We start from the raw sequence: 21,427 nt of genomic DNA, 5'->3' as shown, positions 1-21,427 counted from the left end.
GTTGTTGTTCATCTGAGGTTGTATTTACCTAATTGTAAGACTTGCTAAGGAACAGATGATTGTTATTATGTCCTGATATGTAAAACCATGGAATTCAAAGAGGGTGTACATTCTTTTTCTCATGACTGTATATGTATTTATTTATATTTATATATATAAATATATATATATCATATAAAAAGAATACTATATATATATATATATACATATATATATATATATATATATATATATATATATATATATATATATATATAATACTGAGTTAAGTTATGGTGAGTAAAAAAAGTGACAAAAACCCTCCACAGGAAAGCAAATATGCAATATTATTTAGGTTATGGTGGGTGAAAAGGTGACTAAAAACTTTCCACCGTTAGCATATAGCAAATAAAACTATTACTTGTGAGCACATTCACATGTCTTAGACAGGTCTGCAACCCTGCTTTTCGCCATTATCACCTAGCATACAGTGCTTCCACTGCAGCAAAGGATTCTGGGAAATGACATGCAAATGAGCACACAGTGCCACCTTTTGTCTCAAGTCCATTATTACATGGAGCCCTTAAGCCAATGCTGCTGTTTTAAACACAGCTTTCAAACATAGCCTGGGATGAGATGCAAAGCCAGTGAAACCACTCACAGACAGACTGTTTCGACCTTTTGGGTCTCATCAGTTTTGCATCAAATTACAAAGCCAATACAACCAACCTCACACTGATGAGACCCAAAAGGTCAAAACAGTTTGTCTGTGAGTGGGTTTATTGGCTTTGCATCTCATCCCAGGCTATGTTTAAAAGCTGTGTTTAAAACAGCGAGCATTGGCTTAAGGGCTCCATGTAATAATGGACTTGAGACAAAAGGTGACACATTGTGTGCTCATTTGCATGTCATTTCCCAGAATCCCTTGCTGCAGTGGTAGCACTGTATGCTAGGTGATAATGGTGAAAGGCAGGGTTGCAGACCTGTCTAAGACATGTGAATGTGCTCACAAGTAATAGTTTTTTATGCTATACAGTGTAGGGTTTTTAGTCACCTTTTCATCCACCATAACCTAAATAAAATATATATGTATATATATGTATATATGTGCACACATACATATATATAAATATATATATGTACACGGACACACACATATATGTATATATATACGCACACAAACAAACACACTCACATATATATGTATATTTTTTTTTATATGCGCACATATATATATATATATATACACGCAAAAGCACAAACACACAAACACACAAACACACAAACATACAAACACACACACACACTGCTTCCTCTCCATGCAGCCCCATTAAACCGCAGGCAGCTGTCCCTTTAAATCCAGCATGACTGCAACCAATGGCTGTATAGAGAGGTGACATCACCCCCCAGCAGTGACGCAGACCCTATAATTAAAGGACCAATGAGATCGCTTGGCCGGGGTCACATGACAGCGGGGGAAAGGGTAGGGGGGGAGAGAGAGGAATAGGTTTGGGTTTTGTCATTGTACTGATCCTGCAGCCTCAGATAAAGCACAGCTGGTGTTATAGAGAAAAAAAAACAACAAAATCCTATAAATCCCCTACAGGCATCTCACCGCCAGATCCCTAGGAGGCAGGCAAGCTGCAGACATTTTATTTCAGAGCAACACAGCCCAACTGGATCAAGGACAGGCTTGGAGAGAAGAGGGTCAGGTGGGCCTGAGAAAATCCCTATAAAGACAGAAGACCCTAAATGAAGAATCCCATTGCCCACAGAGGGTCCCAGCTGTGCACGCTGGTTATTTAATGCCGTCCTGCAAAATCTCGCATAATTAGAGATCCCCGGGAGAAGATTCGTTGCTTCTTATTTCTACGCAATCCTACAATTCCCCTATATTTCTCTCCTGCCCAATCCCACGGGGCAAAGCTGGGAAGGTTGCGGAGATTTTGTATCTGCAAAGCGATATTCGCTGGGTGAGTGGGACAGGGATAAAGAGGGAGAGAGGGGTCACTGAACCCTCACGAAAAAAACCCCATCAAAATGAGGAATCCTTAAAGGAAAATCCCCCGTAACCCAGCAGGATTTTGCTTTCTTTTGCAATAGGACTTTTAACCCTGCAGTTGCTGAAGAGAGGGGGAAGTGTTATGGCAGGCTAGCCAAAATCCTATAAAAAGGAAGAAATCCTATAAAGCATCTGGAACGTCCTGGCTCAGCTGACCGTCTGCCCCTTCTTCTGCTACGGATTCCAGTTTCCTATACTTCTTGTTTCACCTGATCCTACAAACTCCCTACAGACCTCGTAAAAACAGCAAAATCAAAAGGAAAGAATTCCAGCATCTAGATATCGCTGCAGACCGCCCGCCTGCGCCTTACCGGGCTAAACACCTGCAGACCGCCCGCCAAACTGCGCCTTACCAGACTACAAACCTGCAGACCGCCCGCCTGCGTCTTACCGGGCTGCAGACCGCCCGCCTGCGTCTTACTGGGCTACAAACCTGCAGACCGCCCGCCTGCGTCTTACCGGGCTACAAACCTGCAGACCGCCCGCCTGCCTGCATCTTATCGGGCTACAAACCTGCAGACTGCCCGCCTGCGTCTTACCGAGCTACAAACCTGCAGACCGCCCGCCTGCCTGCGTCTTACCGGGCTACAAACCTGCAGACCGCCCGCCTGCGTCTTACCGGGCTACAAACCTGCAGACCGCCCGCCTGCCTGCGTCTTACCGGGCTACAAACCTGCAGACCGCCCGCCTGCCTGCGTCTTACCGGGCTACAAACCTGCAGACCGCCCGCCTGCATCTTACCGGGCTACAAACCTGCAGACCGCCCACCCGCCTGCGCCTTACCGGGCTACAAACCTGCAGACCGCCCTCCCCTTGCCGGGCTGCAGACTGCCCGCCCCATGCCAGGCTGCAGACTGCCCGCCCCTTGCTAGTTCCAGCTCTGTGAGTGATCTTACAAATCCTATATATTTCCTCCCCTTCCTTATCCCCCTGTGGGAAATCTGAGGGAAACGGCTGTTTTTTTTAATTCAAAACCCCCCAAATTAATCAGGCGGACATGCCGTTAGAGGCTTGCCAACGATTGGCGTGAAAACATGGTGTCTGTCTTAATGGCTGTGGCACCGCTCCTAGTTAGCGGGATTTGAGATGTGCGGACAGCTCCCTTTTCTCTCCACAAAGGCTGCGTAACAGACAGGCCACAGTTGGCTGCCATTTTTAAACCCCAAAAAGAGTCTCTGTCGATTTCTATGCGAACCTATAAGAGCCTACGCCATTTTACTGGTGAATGTTCACTGTGACACGTTCATTTTGAATATTTATGCCCAAAAACCCTATACTCTGGAATTTCTGCGTGGCCTCTTTAAGTTTAATTTCCGAATGGTGGAATTGGGGGGATTTCGTCGCTGTTGACGACTCTTTCTCCCATCTGGTTGGATTTGTTGGGTTCGTTAAAAGGGAACGGACTCAAGAGGGGACAAAAGTAACGAGGGAAGCTCCAGGAGGGAGAGTTAGAGACATTCTGTAGGTCAGTACTTGCTAACGTTTATGAGGCCAGTCTGATATATTGAGGTCTGTCATTTGTATTGAGGCCTTTCGTAAGACACTGAGGCCAATCTCATAATGAAGCCTAACGTATATTGAGGCCTTGCTCATAATGAAGCTTAATGTAAATTGAGGCCTAGCTCATAATAAAGACTAGCGTATGTTGAGGCCCAACTCATAATGAAGCCTAGCGTATATTAAGGCCTAGTTCATAATGAGCATATGTTGTGACCTATGACATGCTGAGGCCTAGAATAAATATGACGGCCTAACAGTCGGTAAATTTTGACTCATACTGCATTCCTCCTCATTCCAGCCCCCTCTTCCGCCCCGATGGCTGGTCCTGGTTCAACGACGACCCTCCTGGGCCTAAATTACTAGGCTGTCCCAGTCAACTCCTCTTCTTCATTTCTCCGCTCCCCGGAAGTCAAAGCCTCGCTGCCGCCCTCGTGCACCATGGACACCAAGCTTCCTGTCACCCCCACCAGCCCGTCCTCCCCGGGTCTATCCCCTGTCCTGGCTGCGGATAAGGTGGACGGGTTCTCCCGCCGCTCCCTCCGCCGCTCACGTCAGCGCCGGTCACACAGCTCCTCCCAGTTCCGCTATCAAAGCAAGCAGCAAGAACTGACGCCACTACCCTCCCTGAAAGGTGTGTGTAATTGTGTGTACATATATCACACCCCTGAGGTGTATGTAACCTGGGAGGGTGAGGATAAACCTGTGTCATAGCTACAGTGCATATAACATGTAGGGGTGGGGATAACCCTGTGTGTTATAGCTACAGTGTATTTAACATGGAGGGGTGGGGATGAACATGTGTGTTATAGCTACAGTGTATATAACATGGAGTGGTGGGGATAAACCTGTGTGTTATAGCTACAGTGTATATAACATGGAGGGGTGGGGATAACCCTGTGTGTTATAGCTACAGTGTATATAACATGGAGGGGTGGGGATAACCCTGTGTGTTATAGCTGCAGTGTATATAACATGGAGGGGTGGGGATAACCCTGTGTGTTATAGCTACAGTGTATATAACATGGAGGGGTGGGGATAACCCTGTGTCATAGCTACAGTGTATATAACATGGAGGGGTGGGGATAAACCTGTGTGTTATAGCTACAGTGTATATAACATGGAGGGGTGGGGATAACCCTGTGTGTTATAGCTGCAGTGTATATAACATGGAGGGGTGGAGATAACTCTGTGTCATAGCTACAGTGTATATAACATGGAGGGGTGGGGATAACCCTGTGTGTTATAGCTACAGTGTCTATAACATGGAGGGGTGGGGATAACCCTGTGTGTTATAGCTACAGTGTATATAACATGGAGGGGTGGGGATAACCCTGTGTGTTATAGCTACAGTGTATATAACATGGAGGGGTGGGGATAAACCTGTGTGTTATAGCTACAGTGTATATAACATGGAGGGGTGGGGATAACCCTGTGTGTTATAGCTACAGTGTATATAACATGGAGGGGTGGGGATAACCCTGTGTGTTATAGCTACAGTGTATATAACATGGAGGGGTGGGGATAACCCTGTGTGTTATAGCTACAGTGTATATAACATGGAGGGGTGGGGATAACCCTGTGTGTTATAGCTACAGTGTATATAACATGGAGGGGTGGGGATAACCTGTGTGTTATAGCTACAGTGTATTTAACATGGAGGGGTGGGGATAACCATGTGTGTTATAGCTGAGATCTCTCTCAGTCCATCTCCTCTCCCTCACATTCCTTCTCTATCTCCCTCCTTCATCTATATCTCTCCCACTTCTCTCTCACTCTCCTTCCCTTCCTTTCCCCTCCTCTCTCTGCTCACTCTCTCCCTCTTTCTCCTGTCTCCTTCTCATCCCCCCCCTCTCCCCCCTCCTCTCCACCCCTCCTCTCTCTCTCTCCCCCCTCCTCTCCCCGCTCCTCTCCCCCCTCCTCTCTCTCCCCCTCCTCCTCTCTCTCTCCCCCCTCCTTCTCTCTCTCTGATGCTCTTCCTCAGATCAATACCTCTATCTAATCACATCACATTAGCATCCCCCAGACCGTCTCTGCAGGAGACTGAACCCTCTCTGCTTTAATCTTTCTCTCTCTCCCTCCTTTCTCTCTCTTTCTCACACTGTCTCCAACCTTCCTGCTGTCCTATATGCTCATTAACCTATTGAATGATGGAAATAGAGATACCCAGCATTTTTATACAGTGCGGCATATTCATTATCATTGTTGTAGATACTCTGCCTCATTATATAGTGCAGTGTGTTCATTATCAGTGTATAGAGATAGTTATTGTGCAGATCGGTTCTGGTCGGCAGGATAAGTGACGGTGACACTCTGGCATGGGTGACAGTGACACTCTGAGGGTGTCCTTGGCTACAGGTCTCTGTAGGGACTGTCCCCTGTGTGTGTCTCTCTCTGATGTGTGTTTCTTCTCTCTCTCTCCCTCTTAGTCACTCTTTCACTTTCCTCATTTCCCACCTTCTCTCTTTCTCAGTCTGACTTCCACTCTCTCTCCCTCTTTCTTTCTCTCCATCATCCACTCTGCCCCTCCCTCCCCCGCCACCAGCCTCTTCCCCCCTCCCTTTCTTTCTCTCCATCATCCACTCCCTCTCTCTCTCCCCCTACCACTCTGCCCCTCCCTCCCCCGCCACCAGTCTCTTCCCCCCTCCCTTTCTTTCTCTCCATCATCCACTCCCTCTCTCTCTCCCCTACCACTCTCCCCTCCCTCCCCCCCACAACTCTCCCCCTCTCCCCACCACTCTCTTTCTCCCCTTATTTCCCTGTGCATACTTTCATGTTTCCACTGTTGTCTCTTTTTTATCACTTCTTCATTCTTACGTGTATTCTATGTGCGGTAATGTGCACTCTAATACTTATATATCTATACACAATGTGCACCCTAATACTTATATATCTATACACAAAGTGACCTAATGTGCACCCTAATACTTATATATCTATACACAAAGTGACCTAATGGCAGTGCGGTGTTTAATGGGTTAAAGGGTCAGTCCCACGTAGGAGCAAAGTGACCTAACGACTGTGACGTGTTTAAAGGGTTAAAGGGTCAGTCCCACGTAGGGGCAAAGTGACCTAATGACAGGGATGTGTTTAATGGGTTAACGGGTCAGTCCCACGTAGGAGCAAAGTGACCTAATGACAGGGATGTGTTTAATGGGTTAAAGGGTCAGTCCCACGTAGGAGCAAAGTGACCCAATGACAGGGACGTGTGTAATGGGTTGAAGGGTCAGTCCCACTTAGCAGCAAAGTGACCTAATGACAGGGACGTGTTTAATGGGTTAAATGGTCAGTCCCACGTAGGAGCAAAGTGACCTAATGACAGGGACGTATTTAATGGGTTGAAGGGTCAGTCCCACATAGGAGCAAAGTGACCTAATGACAGAGACGTGTTTAATGGGTTAAAGGGTCAGTCCCATGTAGGAGCAAAGTGACCTAATTACAGGGTTGTGTTTGATGGGTTAAAGGGTCAGTCCCACGTAGGAGCCAAGTGACCTAATGACAGGGACGTGTGTAATGGGTTGAAGGGTCAGTCCCACGTAGGAGCAAAGTGACCTAATGACAGGGACATGTTTAATGGGTTGAAGGGTCAGTCCCACGTAGGAGCAAAGTGACCTAATGACAGGGACGTGTTTAATGGGTTGAAGGGTCAGTCCCACATAGGGGCAAAGTGACCTAATGACAGGGATGTGGTTAATGGGTTGAAGGGTCAGTCCCACTTAGGAGCAAAGTGACCTGATGACAGGGACATGTTTAATGGGTTGAAGGGTCAGTCCCACGTAGGAGCAAAGTGACCTAATGACAGGGACGTGTGTAATGGGTTGAAGGGTCAGTCCCACGTAGGAGCAAAGTGACCTAATGACAGGGACATGTTTAATGGGTTGAAGGGTCAGTCCCACGTAGGAGCAAAGTGACCTAATGACAGGGACGTGTTTAATGGGTTGAAGGGTCAGTCCCACATAGGGGCAAAGTGACCTAATGACAGGGACGTGGTTAATGGGTTGAAGGGTCAGTCCCACTTAGGAGCAAAGTGACCTGATGACAGGGACGTGGTTAATGGTATTTTTCTGTGTGTGCTAAGTGGGATTGTCCCTACTTCCCGCAGACGTTCCGGTCTCCGAGCTCCATGACTTGTTCTGTAAGAAGCTGCAACAATGCTCGGTCATCTTCCACTTCATGGATTGTGTGGCTGATCTCAAAGGCAAAGAGATTAAGCGGGCAGCACTCAATGAGCTGGTGGAATGTATCGCAACTAATAGGGGCGTCCTGATAGAGCCAGTGTACCCTGAGGTCATCAAGATGGTGAGTGACATGCTGACACGGTGACAGGCAGAAGGGAGCTATGAGTCTGTCCTTCCCCCCGCAGGGTGACACAGTGACACAGACAGAAGGGAGCTATGAGTCTGTTCCTCCCACCGCAGGGTGACACAGTGACACAGACAGAAGGGAGCTATGAGTCTGTCCCTCCCCCCGCAGGGTGAAACCTGACACAGACAGAAGGGAGCTATGAGTCTGTCCCTCCCCCCGCAGGGTGACACAGTGACACAGACAGAAGGGAGCTATGAGTCTGTCCCTCCCCCCTGCAGGGTGACACAGTGACACAGGCAGAAGGGAGCTATGAGTCTGTCCCTCCCCCCGCAGGGTGACACAGTGACACAGACAGAAGGGAGCTATGAGTCTGCCCCCCCCCGCAGGGTGACACCGTGACACAGACAGAAGGGAGCTATGAGTCTGTCCCTCCCCCCCGCAGGGTGACACAGTGACACAGGCAGAAGGGAGCTATGAGTCTGTCCCTCCCCCCGCAGGGTGACACAGTGACACAGACAGAAGGGAGCTATGAGTCTGTCCCTCCCCCCGCAGGGTGACACAGTGACACAGACAGAAGGAGCTATGAGCCTGTCCCTCTCCCCGCAGGGTGACACAGACAGAAGAGAGCTATGAGCCTGTCCCTCCCCCTGCAGGGTGACACAGTGACACAGACAGAAAGAAGCTATGAGTCTGTCCCTCCCCCCGCAGGGTGACACAGACAGAAGGGAGCTATGAGTCTGTCCCTCCCCCTGCAGGGTGACACAGTGACACAGACAGAAGGGAGCTATGAATCTGTCCCTCCCCCCGCAGGGTGACACAGTGACACAGACAGAAGGGAGCTATGAGCCTGTTCCTCCCCCCGCAGGGTGACACAGTGACACATACAGAAGGGAGCTATGAGTCTGTCCCTCCCCCTGCAGGGTGACACAGTGACACAGACAGAAGGGAGCTATGAGTCTGTCCCCCCCGCAGGGTGACACAGTGACACAGACAGAAGGGAGCTATGAGTCTGTCCCTCCCCACTGCAGGGTGACACAGTGACACAGACAGAAGGGACCTATGTGTCTGCCCCCCCCCCCCCCCCCCGCAGGGTGACACAGTGACACAGACAGAAGGGAGCTATGAGTCTGTCCCTCCCCTCCGCAGGGTGACACAGTGACACAGACAGAAGGGAGCTATGAGTCTGTCCCTCCCTCCGCAGGGTGACACAGTGACACAGACAGAAAGAAGCTATGAGTCTGTCCCTCCCCCCGCAGGGTGACACAGACAGAAGGGAGCTATGAGCCTGTCCCTCCCCCCGCAGGGTGACACAGTGACACAGACAGAAGGGAGCTATGAGTCTGTCCCTCCCCCTGCAGGGTGACACAGTGACACAGACAGAAGGGAGCTATGAATCTGTCCCTCCCCCCGCAGGGTGACACAGTGACACAGACAGAAGGGAGCTATGAGCCTGTTCCTCCCCCCGCAGAGTGACACATACAGAAGGGAGCTATGAGTCTGTCCCTCCCCCTGCAGGGTGACACAGTGACACAGACTGAAGGGAGCTATGAGTCTGTCCCTCCCCCCTGCAGGGTGACACAGTGACACAGACAGAAGGGAGCTATGAGTCTGTCCCTCCCCCCCGCAGGGTGACACAGACAGAAGGGAGCTATGAGTGACACATGTAGTACGGAGGGAAGGGACCTTCTCGGGAGACGTGTAGTACGGAGGGAAGGGACTTTCTCGGGAGACGTCTAGTACAGAGGGAAGGGACCTTCTCGGGAGACGTGTAATACGGAGGGAAGGGTCCTTCTCGGGAGATGTGTAATACAGAGGGAATGGACCTTCTCGGGAGAAGTGTAATACAGAGGGAAGGGACCTTCTCGTGGAGACGTGTAATACAGAGGGAAGGGACCTTCTCGGGAGACGTGTAATACGGAGGGAAGGGACCTTCGCGGGAGACGTTTAATACAGAGGGAAGGGACCTTCTCTGGAGACGTGTAATACAGAGGGAAGGGACCTTCTCGGGAGACATGTAATACGGAGGGAAGGGACCTTCGCGGGAGACGTGTAATACAGAGGGAAGGGACCTTCTCTGGAGACGTGTAGTACGGAGGGAAGGGACCTTCGCGGGAGACGTGTAATACGGAGGGAAGGGACCTTCGCTGGAGACGTGTAGTACGGAGGGAAGGGACCTTCTCGGGAGACGTGTAGTACGGAGGGAAGGGACCTTCTCGGGAGACGTGTAGTACAGAGGGAAGGGACCTTCGCAGGAGACGTGTAGTACAGAGGGAAGGGACCTTCGCGGGAGACGTGTAGTACGGAGGGAAGGGACCTTCGCGGGAGACGTGTAGTACGGAGGGAAGGGACCTTCTCGGGAGACGTGTAGTACGGAGGGAAGGGACCTTCGCGGGAGACGTGTAGTACAGAGGGAAGGGACCTTCTCGGGAGACGTGTAGTACGGAGGGAAGGGACCTTCTCGGGAGACGTGTAGTACGGAGGGAAGGGACCTTCTCGGGAGACGTGTAGTACAGAGGGAAGGGACCTTCTCGGGAGACGTGTAGTACAGAGGGAAGGGACCTTCTCGGGAGACGTGTAGTACGGAGGGAAGGGACCTTCTCGGGAGACGTGTAGTACGGAGGGAAGGGACCTTCTCGGGAGACGTGTAGTACAGTGGGAAGGGACCTTCTCGGGAGACGTGTAGTACGGAGGGAAGGGACCTTCTCGGGAGACGTGTAGTACAGAGGGAAGGGACCTTCTCGGGAGACGTGTAGTACAGAGGGAAGGGACCTTCTCGGGAGACGTGTAGTCCAGAGGGAAGGGACCTTCTCGGGAGACGTGTAGGTCCTTTTCCTCTGTACTTCATGTCTCAATAAACCACGTTAATTTTGAACTTTTTGGCTGCCCTCTTCTCCCAGTTGGATGGGGTGGGGGAGCGTGGCTGTTTCCCAGTTGGATGGGGTGGAGGAGCGTGGCTGTTTCCCAGTTGGATGGGGTGGGGGAACGTGGCTGTTTCCCAGTTGGATGGTTGGGGGAGCGTGGCTGTTTCCCAGTTGGATGGTTGGGGGAGCGTGGCTGTTTCCCAGTTGGATAGGGTGGGGGAGCGTGGCTGTTTCCCAGTTGGATGGGGTGGGGAAGCGTGGCTGTTTCCCAGTTGGATGGGGTAGAGGAGCGTGGCTGTTTCCCAGTTGGATGGGGTGGGGGAGCGTGGCTGTTTCCCAGTTGGATGGGGTGGGGGAGCGTGGCTGTTTCCCAGTTGGATGGGGTGGGGGAGCGTGGCTGTTTCCCAGTTGGATGGGTGGGGGAGCGTGGCTGTTTCCCAGTTGGATGGGGTGGGGGAGCGTGGCTGTTTCCCAGTTGGATGGGGTGGGGGAGCGTGGCTGTTTCCCAGTTGGATGGGGTGGGGGAGCGTGGCTGTTTCCCAGTTGGATGGGGTGGGGGAGCGTGGCTATTTCCCATTATTTTCCTGCCACCGTTGTCATTACATGTCCCCTTCTCTCCCTCAGATCTCAGTGAATATATTTCGGACGCTGCCACCCACTGATAACCCAGAATTTGACCCTGAGGAAGATGAGCCGAATTTTGAGCCGTCATGGCCCCATATGCAGGTATAAGTGCATCCATATTCAGTGCAGAACGAGGCTGCGCTGCACTGGGATTCCTCACTGCTTTGCTTCTCCTGGAATCTCTGCACACCGCATCCCCTCGGATAATAACCACTCTCTCTTTTCTTTCTCCTCTTCCCTCACATTCTCTCTCTCTCCCTCGTTTTCTCTCCCTCCCTATTTAATTCATTCACTTCTTTCACTTTCTTTATTCTCTCTCTCTACTCTTCCCATCTTCTCTTCCCATTTTCTCATCCCTCCCCATCTTATCTTCCCATTTTCTTATCCCTTCCCATCTTCTCTTCCCATTTTCTCATCCCTTCCCATCTTCTCTTCCCATTTTCTCATCCCTTCCCATCTTCTCGTCCCATTTTCTCATCCCTTCCCATCTTCTCTTCCCATTTTCTCATCCCTTCCCATCTTCTCTTCCCTTTTTCTCATCCCTCCCCATCTTCTCTTCCCATCTTCTCTTCCCATCTTCTCATCCCTTCCCGTCTTCCCTTCCCGTCTTCCCTTCCCATCTTCCCTTCCCGTCTTCCCTTTCCTTCTTCTCTTTCCGTCTTCTCATCCCTTCCCATCTTCTTCTTTTCCTTCTCTTCCTTCTCCTCCCTACTCTTCCCATCTTCTCTTCTCCTCTCTATTCCCTTTCCATCTTCTCTTCTCCCTTCTTCTGTTTCTATATTTCTCTCTATCATCTTCTCTCCGTTTCCTTCTCTTATCTGTCTCTCCCTCTTCTCCTTCTCTATCCCGTCTTCCCCTCTCTCGCTCCCCTATCTTCCTCCCTATCTTCTTTCCTTCACCCCTATCCTCTTTCTTCCTCCCTATCTTCTCTCCTCTCTTGCTCACCTCTCTCCCTCCCTATCTCTCCCGTCTTGCTCCCCTCTCTCCTGCTTCTCTTGACAGTTGGTATATGAATTCTTCCTCCGTTTCCTGGAGAGTCAGGATTTCCAGCCCTCTCTGGCAAAGAGATACGTGGACCAGAAGTTTGTCCTGATGGTGGGTGTGTGTGCGTATACATCTAAAGTGTGTGTGTGTGTGTGTGTGTGTGTTGTGTGTGTGTGTGTGTGTGTGTGTGTGTGTGTGTGTGTGTGTGTGTGTGTGTGTGTGTGTGTGTGTGTGTGTGTGTGTGTGTGTGTGTGTGTGTGTGTGTATATATATGGCAGTACCCCTTAATTCAAAAGGAACATGGAAATGGCTACAGGAACAAGGCACAGTAATTTTCCGTTCCCAGAGGTAATTGGTTAGAACAGGGGGTCGCAAACGTTTTTCCCTGCGCCCCCTGCCGGCGGTCCCCTCACTCCCGCGCCCCCCCCCCCTTAACCCCCACTATTCCTGCGCTCCGGCGTCACAACGTTACGTTGCCATAGCAACGTGACGTCACATGACCTGACGCCACGTTGCCATGGCGACGCAGGAAGGAGGCCACCAAAGCCAAGGTAAGTAAGGTTTACAGGGGCCCTGCAGCTCCCCCGGCACTTAATTTAAGTGCCTTCGGGAAGCGCGCGGGGCCTCTGTAAACCCCGCGCCCCCCGTCGGCAGTCTCGCGCCCCCCAGTTTGCGCACCGCTGGGTTAGAACATACGTAGATACTGAGGGTATGAATATTGGTATAATAACACCTGACCCAGATGAGATATTTGCTAGCTTATTTATTTATTTATTTATAAAATATTTTACCAGGAAGTAATACATTGAGAGTTACCTCTCGTTTTCAAGTATGTCCTGGGCACAGAGTAAAACAAATAATACATGGTTACAAGTACAGTTACATAAATGAACAGGGTATACATTATATACAAGACATTGCGTGCACAGTTAAAGAAAATATATATTACTGTATGAGCGTATGAAACAGTTACAGACCAGGTTAAAATGTGAGACAGCCTTAGATTTGAAAGAACTTAAACTGGTGGTGGATGTGAGAGTCTCTGGTAGGTTGTTCCAGTTTTGGGGTGCACGGTAAGAGGAGGAGGAACATCCGGATACTTTGTTGAGCCTTGAGACCATGAATAGTCTTTTGGAGTCTGATCTCAGGTGATAAGTGCTGCATGTGGTAGGGATGAGGATCTTGTTCAAGTAGCTGGGTAGCTTGCCCATGAAGAATTTAAAGGCAAGACAGGAAAGGTGAACTTTGCGCCTAGACTCTAGTGTTGACCAATCTAGTTCTTTGAGCATTTCGCAGTGATGTGTGTTGTAGTTGCATTGGAGAACAAAACGACAAATTGAATTGTAGAGGGTGTCAAGTTTGCTAAGGTGGGTTTGAGGTGCCGAGCCATATACTATGTCTCCATAGTCAATAATTGGCATTAGCATCTGCTGTGCGATACGCTTTCTGACCAGGAGACTTAGGGAGGATTTGATCCTGTAAAGTACCCCTAGTTTGGCGTAGGTCTTGGTTGTCAGGGTATCAATGTGCATCCCGAATGTTAAGTGGGAGTCAAACCATAAGCCCAGGTATTTAAAACTAGTGACAGGTGTTAGGGTGGTGTTAGCGTTGGTTCTAATCAGGAGCTCAGTCACTGGAAGCTTTACAAATTTAGTCTTCATCCCAAATACCATTGTTACAGTCTTGTCAGTGTTTAAAAACAGTTTGTTTTGAGAAATCCAGTTTTCGAGTCTCAAAAAGTCAGACTGAAGTATGTGTTGAAGGTCAGAGAGGCTATGGCTGTGTGCATATAGGATTGTGTCATCTGCATACATGTGTATTGAGGCTTCCTTACAAGCTGTGGGAAGATCATTAATGAACACTGAGAAGAGTAGGGGCCCCAGAACAGAGCCTTGCGGGACACCACAGGTGATATCCAGGGGGTTGGAGTTAGAGCCTGAGATGGACACATGTTGGGATCTACCTGATAGGTAGGACTGAAACCAGTTTAAAGCATGCTTCCCTATTCCAGAGCACTGGAGTTTGTTAAGCAGGATAGCATGATCAACTGTGTCAAAAGCCTTTGCAAAATCTAGGAATACTGCACCAGTGAGTTGTCCCCGTTCCATTCCACACTGGATTTCATTGCAAACTTTTAGCAGGGTAGTTACGGTGGATAGTAACCCTCAGACTACCAGTAAGGAGCTGGATCGGGATTCCTAACCTTACCACCCTTACCTTCAGGTACTTCTACATAATGAACCCGATTAGCCCCCTTTTGTCTGTATATTCCACCCGGTTTTTGTAAATGCTCCGACCAATGTGCCATATTCTCACTATTTTATCTACTCTGTCCTGAGTCTCGCCAAGCAGGGCATGCCCAATGCTAAGACATGTGAGCCTTAGTTTTACACTGTAACCAATGTTTCCTGAACGTATCTACTATAACCATAGTATCTCCGTGAACATAGGGGTATTCATAATCCCGGGTCTCCTTGGCCCGTTCCCGGATCATACGATCAGCCTGACTCAGCCATGTTAGCTTATGGCCCATCGGAGCACCGTGTAGAACCCATACTGAAGACTCCTCTTTGGGAAGCTCAGCTATAGCCATGTCCCATTGTACATCGTCTAGTTCCTTAGTGTGCCATATATAGGCCTCATTTTTCTCCTCAGAATTCATAGGGCCTCCCCCCCACCACTGTTTCATATTACCCCATGTGCTAGAAACCATGCGAGTCATACCAACTTCTGGGCGCCATCCTGCAGCAAAACCTGTTGGCGCGAGACTCCATCTGCGCAGATCACTCCAGTCTCTTGGGCAGCAGGATAAGTGGTACAATCCCGCAACACGGTAGCCACCAGGCATCTCCCCATAGGAGGGAGAAAAGAGACTCCATTGATAGGCTGGCTGGCAGCCATACAAGCTCCAACAGCAACAGGACAAGCCACACCGGGCGGGTCTTCAGGCTCCGTCAAAGGCGGATCCTCAGGTGAATCCGCAATCACTTCCAGGGTAACATCGGCCTTTGGCCGTCCCACTGAAAGGGTCTCAAGAAGCATCTCGGCAACCGTAGGGATAGGAACGGCATTGATCCTCTCTGGGGTAGAACTCACGGGTTCTCGTTCTCCCCCCACCGATCCAGGACGACAGTTATAGGGAGGAGGCACCTCGAATTCCACTGGGAGTTCAGGGACTGAACCGTCTGCTTCTCTCGTGTCCCCATTTCCTTGCGCAGAGTTTATCATTGACTCCATCGTTCGATAAACATGGGACCACATGTAGGGCAACCCATACTGCACACATCGGGCTATACTGGACCGGGCCCCTCCAGGAAATCGGCATCCACAACAGGCACTGGGTGGGAAACTCCGTCCTTCTTAACTGGACGGGAAATGCTGTCCCTCTTTAACTTGAGTAAAGATTTTCTGGTAGCGAGGAGTTGTATTCACCACGATTTTGCTGTACTGGGGCTCTCAGCCCTACGTTCACTTAATTTTGAGCAAAAGTCCTTATATCCCGTGTACACTCATTTCTTTCTCAGCAACGCCATTTTGGTTTTGCAGTAGGCTAGCATCCGTGGTCGTGGGCCGCCGCCATTTTGAATGTACATTCCTCTATCTGAGATTGATGCTATTTTTTTTTTATTTATTTTTTTTTCAACTTTGTTTTTATTGGTTTTTAGTGCATACAATCATAGGGTTACATTATGTTGATAGTAATTCCATGTATACACTTTACTTGCAAGGACAAACTACAGATGACGGACGCACGTTGGGGAAACCCACAGGACAAGACCTTAACAGACAGACAACAACTACGGGGAAGTATGGGGGGGGAAAAGAGCGGGAGGGGGGGTAGGGAGGGAGAGGCGTAGACGAGTCCCTTACTACATGATGATCCGACGACCTGCGCCGGCTCTGTTATCGCTCAGCTCTTGATCTCTTCACCGAGAACCCTACGCCCGATCTGCTGCCGCAACTCAACTTCGTTCCAGTTGGGATAGTACTACTGCCCTGGGGAAGCCCTGCCGTCCGAACGTCCCGAGTAGCTCCCCGTCCATCATCCAAGGAGAACCCACTTACATCTATCAAAGCCATATTGTGGCCTCATTCATCCCCTGAATATCGGTCTGGGCCAACCACAATGACCAGACTTTTTCGAATTTATCGGCCGAATCGTTAACTAAACTCGTTAACTTCTCCATTCGGCAAATGAACCAAATTCTGTTCCTGATTTTGTCTATAGAAGGAATCGCATTCTGATTCCACAGTGCTGCGGTCTCGCACCGCATAGCGGTGGCAAAGTGTGCTATCAGCTTGTTACCCGACCGAGATACCTCATTCGTAGGTTTACCTAACAAAAACAGCCACGGGTCCAGCTGGATTCTGAGCCCCAAAAAGATCCTCTGCAGCCAATCTCGGATCTGGGTCCAGATCGGCACTATTTTCGGGCAAGACCACAACATGTGAACCAGATCCCCTTGTTCCCCGCACTGCCTGGGGCAGAGCGGAGAAAATCCCCGATTGAATTTAGCTAATCTAACTGGGGTGAGATACCACCGTAGTAATACTTTATACGAATTCTCCTTCAATGTTGTGCAGATGGAGCTAGTGGCCGCGGCCTTAAATACCTCGGCCCAGTCCTCGTCCTCTAGTTGGCCCTGAAGATCCTCTTCCCATTGAGTCATGAAACGGGATTTGACTGTCCTGTCTGTGTCCGTATTCACCACCTCTCTGTATAAGGCAGAGATCAGTCCCCGCGTGCCTGTCCCGCGCACACAGAGCTTTTCAAAATTCGTCAGCGGTGGCCTCCCCGTGTGTGCTTTATAATATGCCCTGACCTGGAGGTATTTCATAAAATCCGTGTTAGGAATGCCTGTTTCCGACTGTAATGATTCGAAGGATTTGATCTTTCCCTTAACCTCCAGGTCCTTCAACCGTCTAACCCCTGATTTACGCCAGAGCGGGAAGCTCTTATCTGTCAGACCAGGAGCAAAGTCCGGGTTGCCATATAAAGGTGCCATCAGAGTATGTTTGGAGGTCAATGAGCTGTTATCTTTGGAAGCCTCCCAGACTGAGAGTGAGTTGAGTACAGAGGTCAATGGAATGAGAACATCCCTCACCCGTTTCCTCGGGTACCAGATCAGGTCCATGAGCTCCAGCGGGGCGCACACCTCCCTCTCCAGTGCCACCCATCGCCGCAGCTCAGGGTCACCGTGCCATTGCGTAATTTGGCACAATTGTGCCGCTTTGTAGTAGGATATAACACTCGGCACCGCTAGGCCACCAGCTTCCTTGGCTTTCTGCATCGTCTTTACTCTAATCCGTGGTTTTCTACCATTCCAAATAAATTGGGATATTGATTTTTGGAGCCCTGCGATATCCGCTCTTACCACGGGAATTGGGAGAGTTTGGAACAGGTATAGAATCCGGGGAAGGACGTTCATCTTGACGCTATAGATCCTCCCTAGCCAGGAAATACCATATGCCTTCCAATCCTGCAGCTCTTTTTTTAGAATCCTCAGCAGTTTGGGATAGTTAGCCGAATATAAGGAGCTTATCTGTTTTGTGATCTGCACTCCTAGGTACTTCATGGAGGAAGGGCACCATCTAAACCCAAAATTGAGTTCTATCAGCTTCTCCATCTCTCTTGGCATATTGAGGCTTAAGGCCTCTGATTTGGATTGATTTATTTTAAAGCCTGAGATCTGGGCAAACCGCTCTAGAAGCTCGAACAGATTGGGTAGCGAGACGAGCGGCTTAGTAAGGGTTAGAATGATGTCATCTGCGTACAAAGCCACTTTGTGCTCCTGTGAGTGGATTTGCACCCCAGAGATATCAGCGTTGTTCCGAATTTGCGCTGCGAGCGGTTCGATGCATAGGGCGAAGAGCAAGGGCGAAAGCGGACACCCCTGCCTCGTGCCGCTTCTAATTGGAAAAGGATCTGATGGGTATCCTTGGTGGACCACCCTAGCAGTTGGTGCCGTGTACAAAGCCTTGACTGCCTGTTGGAATATACCCCCAAACCCAAATGCTCCAAGCGTGGACTCCAGGTATGGCCAATCAATCCTGTCAAAGGCCTTTTCCGCATCTAGGCTTAGGGCCACACTTCGGATCTCCTTGGCTCCTATATAGTCTATGATATCAACAACCCTTCTAGTGTTGTCGGCCGCTTGTCTATTTCTAATAAAGCCAACTTGATCCGGGTGGATAAGCCTCGGCAGGATTATATTTAATCTATTGGCCAGTAATTTAGAATAGATTTTAACATCTGTATTTATTAACGATATGGGCCTGTAACTCTGGCAGCTAGTGGGATCTTTGTCCTCTTTATGAATTACTGAAATTGACGCCTGGAGCATCTGCCCCGGGAAGGGCTCTCCTGCTAACACTCCATTGAATAACTGGAGCATGTGAGGAGCCAGAACTGCAATAAATTTTTTATAGTACAGATTGGAGAACCCATCCGGGCCCGGGGCTTTTGACGCTTTTAAGTTTTTTACTACCGCCTCCAATTCCTCCCTCGTAAAGTCGCTCTGTAATGCCTCTCGCTCCAATCTGGTCAATTGTGGCAAGGCCGCGTCTGCCAGGAATTTCCGTAGCTTACTACTTGTCCTTGCATTGTGAACCACCTTCTCCCCATTGTATAGCTGTGCGTAAAATTTCGCGAACTCCCCCACTATCACTTTAGGATTTGAGGAACACTGGCCCCCACTCGTTTTGATAGATTGAATATTATAATTTGGTTTCCGGTTTCGGAGTCTGGTAGCCAGCATAGTGTCCGGTTTGTTAGCTTTCTCATAAAATTTCCTCTGAGTCCAACTCATGTCTTTCTCGGCCCTGGAGGTAAGGAGAAGGTTCAGTTCAATCCTGACATCCTTCAACACCTTAAGGGTGTCCTCTCTACCTGTCCGGTTATGTAGTGTAGAGAGCTCATGTAACCTTTTATAGAGCTGCGTTAATTTGGCCTCCTTTTTCTTTTTTCTACTTGCAGCGATACTGATCAAGACCCCCCGGATGGTGGCTTTATGAGCCTCCCATAACATAGATTGGGAAACCACACTACCACTATTTATCCTGAAGTAGGCTGATAGCTCAGTTTTGACTTTTTTTTGTATTTCCGTAATTTTAATCATTGATTCGTTTAGCTTCCAATTTGCTCCCGGCCTGACAGATCCAATTTGGGTGCATCGTAGCTCAATCGATGCATGGTCCGACCATGTAATATCATGTATGATTGTGTCGGATATTTGTGGGACCATTCTGCCCGAAACAAAGAAGTGGTCAATCCTACTGTAACTGTCGTGGGGGTGGGAATAAAAGGAGTAGCTGCGTTCCCCTTGGTGCTGCTCCCTCCAGATATCTACTAGGCCAGTTTGCCTTAGACTCCTCAGGAGAGCGGCGTTCCCCACTTTCCTTATAGATTGTTGGGATGTCGAGCGATCGACCTTCGGGTTAAGTACCGAGTTAAAGTCCCCTCCCAGTACAATATGACCCTCGGCCCACTGCTGCAGCTTTTGAAAAAAACCGTTAAAGAAATCTGTCTGTCCTTCACTCGGCGCATATATGCATGCCAATGTGATTCTGGACTGTTTGAGGAGCCCAACCAGCACGATATACCGTCCCCCGGGGTCCCTTTTGATCTTTTCTACCTGGAATGGGGTGTTATTATGCATTAATATAGCTACCCCTCCTTTTTTTTCCGGCCCTGACGCTAGAAAAAACTGACGGAAGTGTGAGTCCATAAATTTAGGGCTGTGTCTAGAACTGAAGTGTGTTTCCTGGAGAAAGACCACTTCAGCCCCTCTCCTTTTGAACTCCGTGAAGGCGATCCTCCACTTGTGCGGACTATTGAGCCCTTTGGCGTTTTGTGACATAAAGGTTACCGCCATATGTATATCAGTTGTGTGAGCAGATAGAGTGTATAGGCGTAAATATTCTTACCCCGGGCCCTGTGCTCCTGATGGGTTTGCGAACCGTGGTGCTTGCACTTTCCGGGCAGGATCCGTCTAACGCCTGATGGGGCTGGGGTGGGGGGGGGAAGAAACATGAGGGAAAGTAACATATAAATATCACATAAACAAATAACAGGAACCGTATTGGTCCTACTGGACCTCGGGTTCAATGCCCGGCTGCAGTCTGTTCTTCCTTGACCTCTCTCCCCTTTGGTCCCCTCTCGTGGCGCTTGAGGCCAGCCACGGACAGCCGGGACTTTGCCAGAAAGTTGGGTCTTACCCCATCTCCTGACTCGGATGCACATACCTGCAGGCAGAGCGATGGTCGCCCCCACCCCCCGCCAGCAGTTATGCGGAACTCAAACTTAAAACCTAACCTCCAAACTCTGAACTATTGTCCTGATAGGGCAGTTTATTTTTATTGATTATTGCTTTTTTTTTTTTATTATTATTATTATTATTTTTTTTTTTTTTTTTTTTAAATGTAGTATTTTTATTATTTATTTTCCCCCCTCCCAATTCTGGTGTAGACCATAGTGAACCTCTATATTCTACTCTCTCACCCTCTACCTTCTCTATACTACTTTCCAAAACTCTAAACCGTTTCAGCCCTTCAGTTCTGGCCTTCTTCCCGTTCTACTCTCCCCCTCTGCAGCCTTTTGTGCAACCTCTTGCGCCCCCCCAACTCCTTCTCTCACGGCTCTAACGGGGGTAACCTTTTCCCTAGGCGCCTATTAGCGCTGGGCTTTATTCCTTATTGTTTTTTTTTTTTGTTGTTGTTTTATTTTGTAGAGAGTAGCCTCTGTGCCCCCTAGCGCCCCTCTAATGCTCCCCCTATCCAACCTCCCTCCTCTTACTTTCCCTCTCCACACGGGACACCCCTTCCTGACCTCGAGATCTCCGCTCTCCTGCCCCCCTCCCTCGCTTATGTCCTCTTTGTCTTTGCGTGTGTCGGGGCATCTCCCCGGCGGCGGAGCTCGCGTGCCTCCGCCGAGGAGCCCCGCAGCATATCCGGGTCGGCGCCGTCCTCCTGACGTCACCGCGACTCCCTCGCCTCCCTCTCCAGCGCTCTCGCGATATCCACCCCTCTGACGTCACCGGTCTGGGCGGGTCCTCCTCATTCGAAGGCGGGCTGCAGAGGAGAGAGGGCTGGTTCGGGGGCAGCTCCCTGGGCGGGT

General features: G+C 49.7%; 1 protein-coding gene across 2 annotated transcripts in view; it reads left to right on the top strand.

Moving 5' to 3' along the window:
• The first annotated feature begins 1,469 nt into the window (after positions 1-1,469).
• Positions 1,470-21,427, top strand: part of PPP2R5B (protein phosphatase 2 regulatory subunit B'beta) — a 46,316-nt gene continuing 26,358 nt past the window's right edge. The window contains exons 1-5 of one of the 2 annotated variants that reach the window (XM_075569912.1): positions 1,470-2,923; positions 3,840-4,172; positions 7,641-7,837; positions 11,329-11,430; positions 12,331-12,423. In XM_075569912.1, coding sequence (XP_075426027.1) covers positions 3,980-4,172; positions 7,641-7,837; positions 11,329-11,430; positions 12,331-12,423 — 585 coding nt within the window. In that variant the 5' untranslated portion in view covers positions 1,470-2,923; positions 3,840-3,979. Of the gene's footprint in view, positions 2,924-2,944; positions 3,507-3,839; positions 4,173-7,640; positions 7,838-11,328; positions 11,431-12,330; positions 12,424-21,427 lie in introns of those variants that run through there. The other variant, XM_075569913.1, reaches the window with a different exon arrangement.

The sequence above is a fragment of the Ascaphus truei genome, chromosome 14, assembly GCF_040206685.1.
Source record: "Ascaphus truei isolate aAscTru1 chromosome 14, aAscTru1.hap1, whole genome shotgun sequence".
NCBI classification, from domain to species: domain Eukaryota; kingdom Metazoa; phylum Chordata; class Amphibia; order Anura; family Ascaphidae; genus Ascaphus; species Ascaphus truei.
This window is presented reverse-complemented; position numbering and strand designations above follow the sequence as displayed.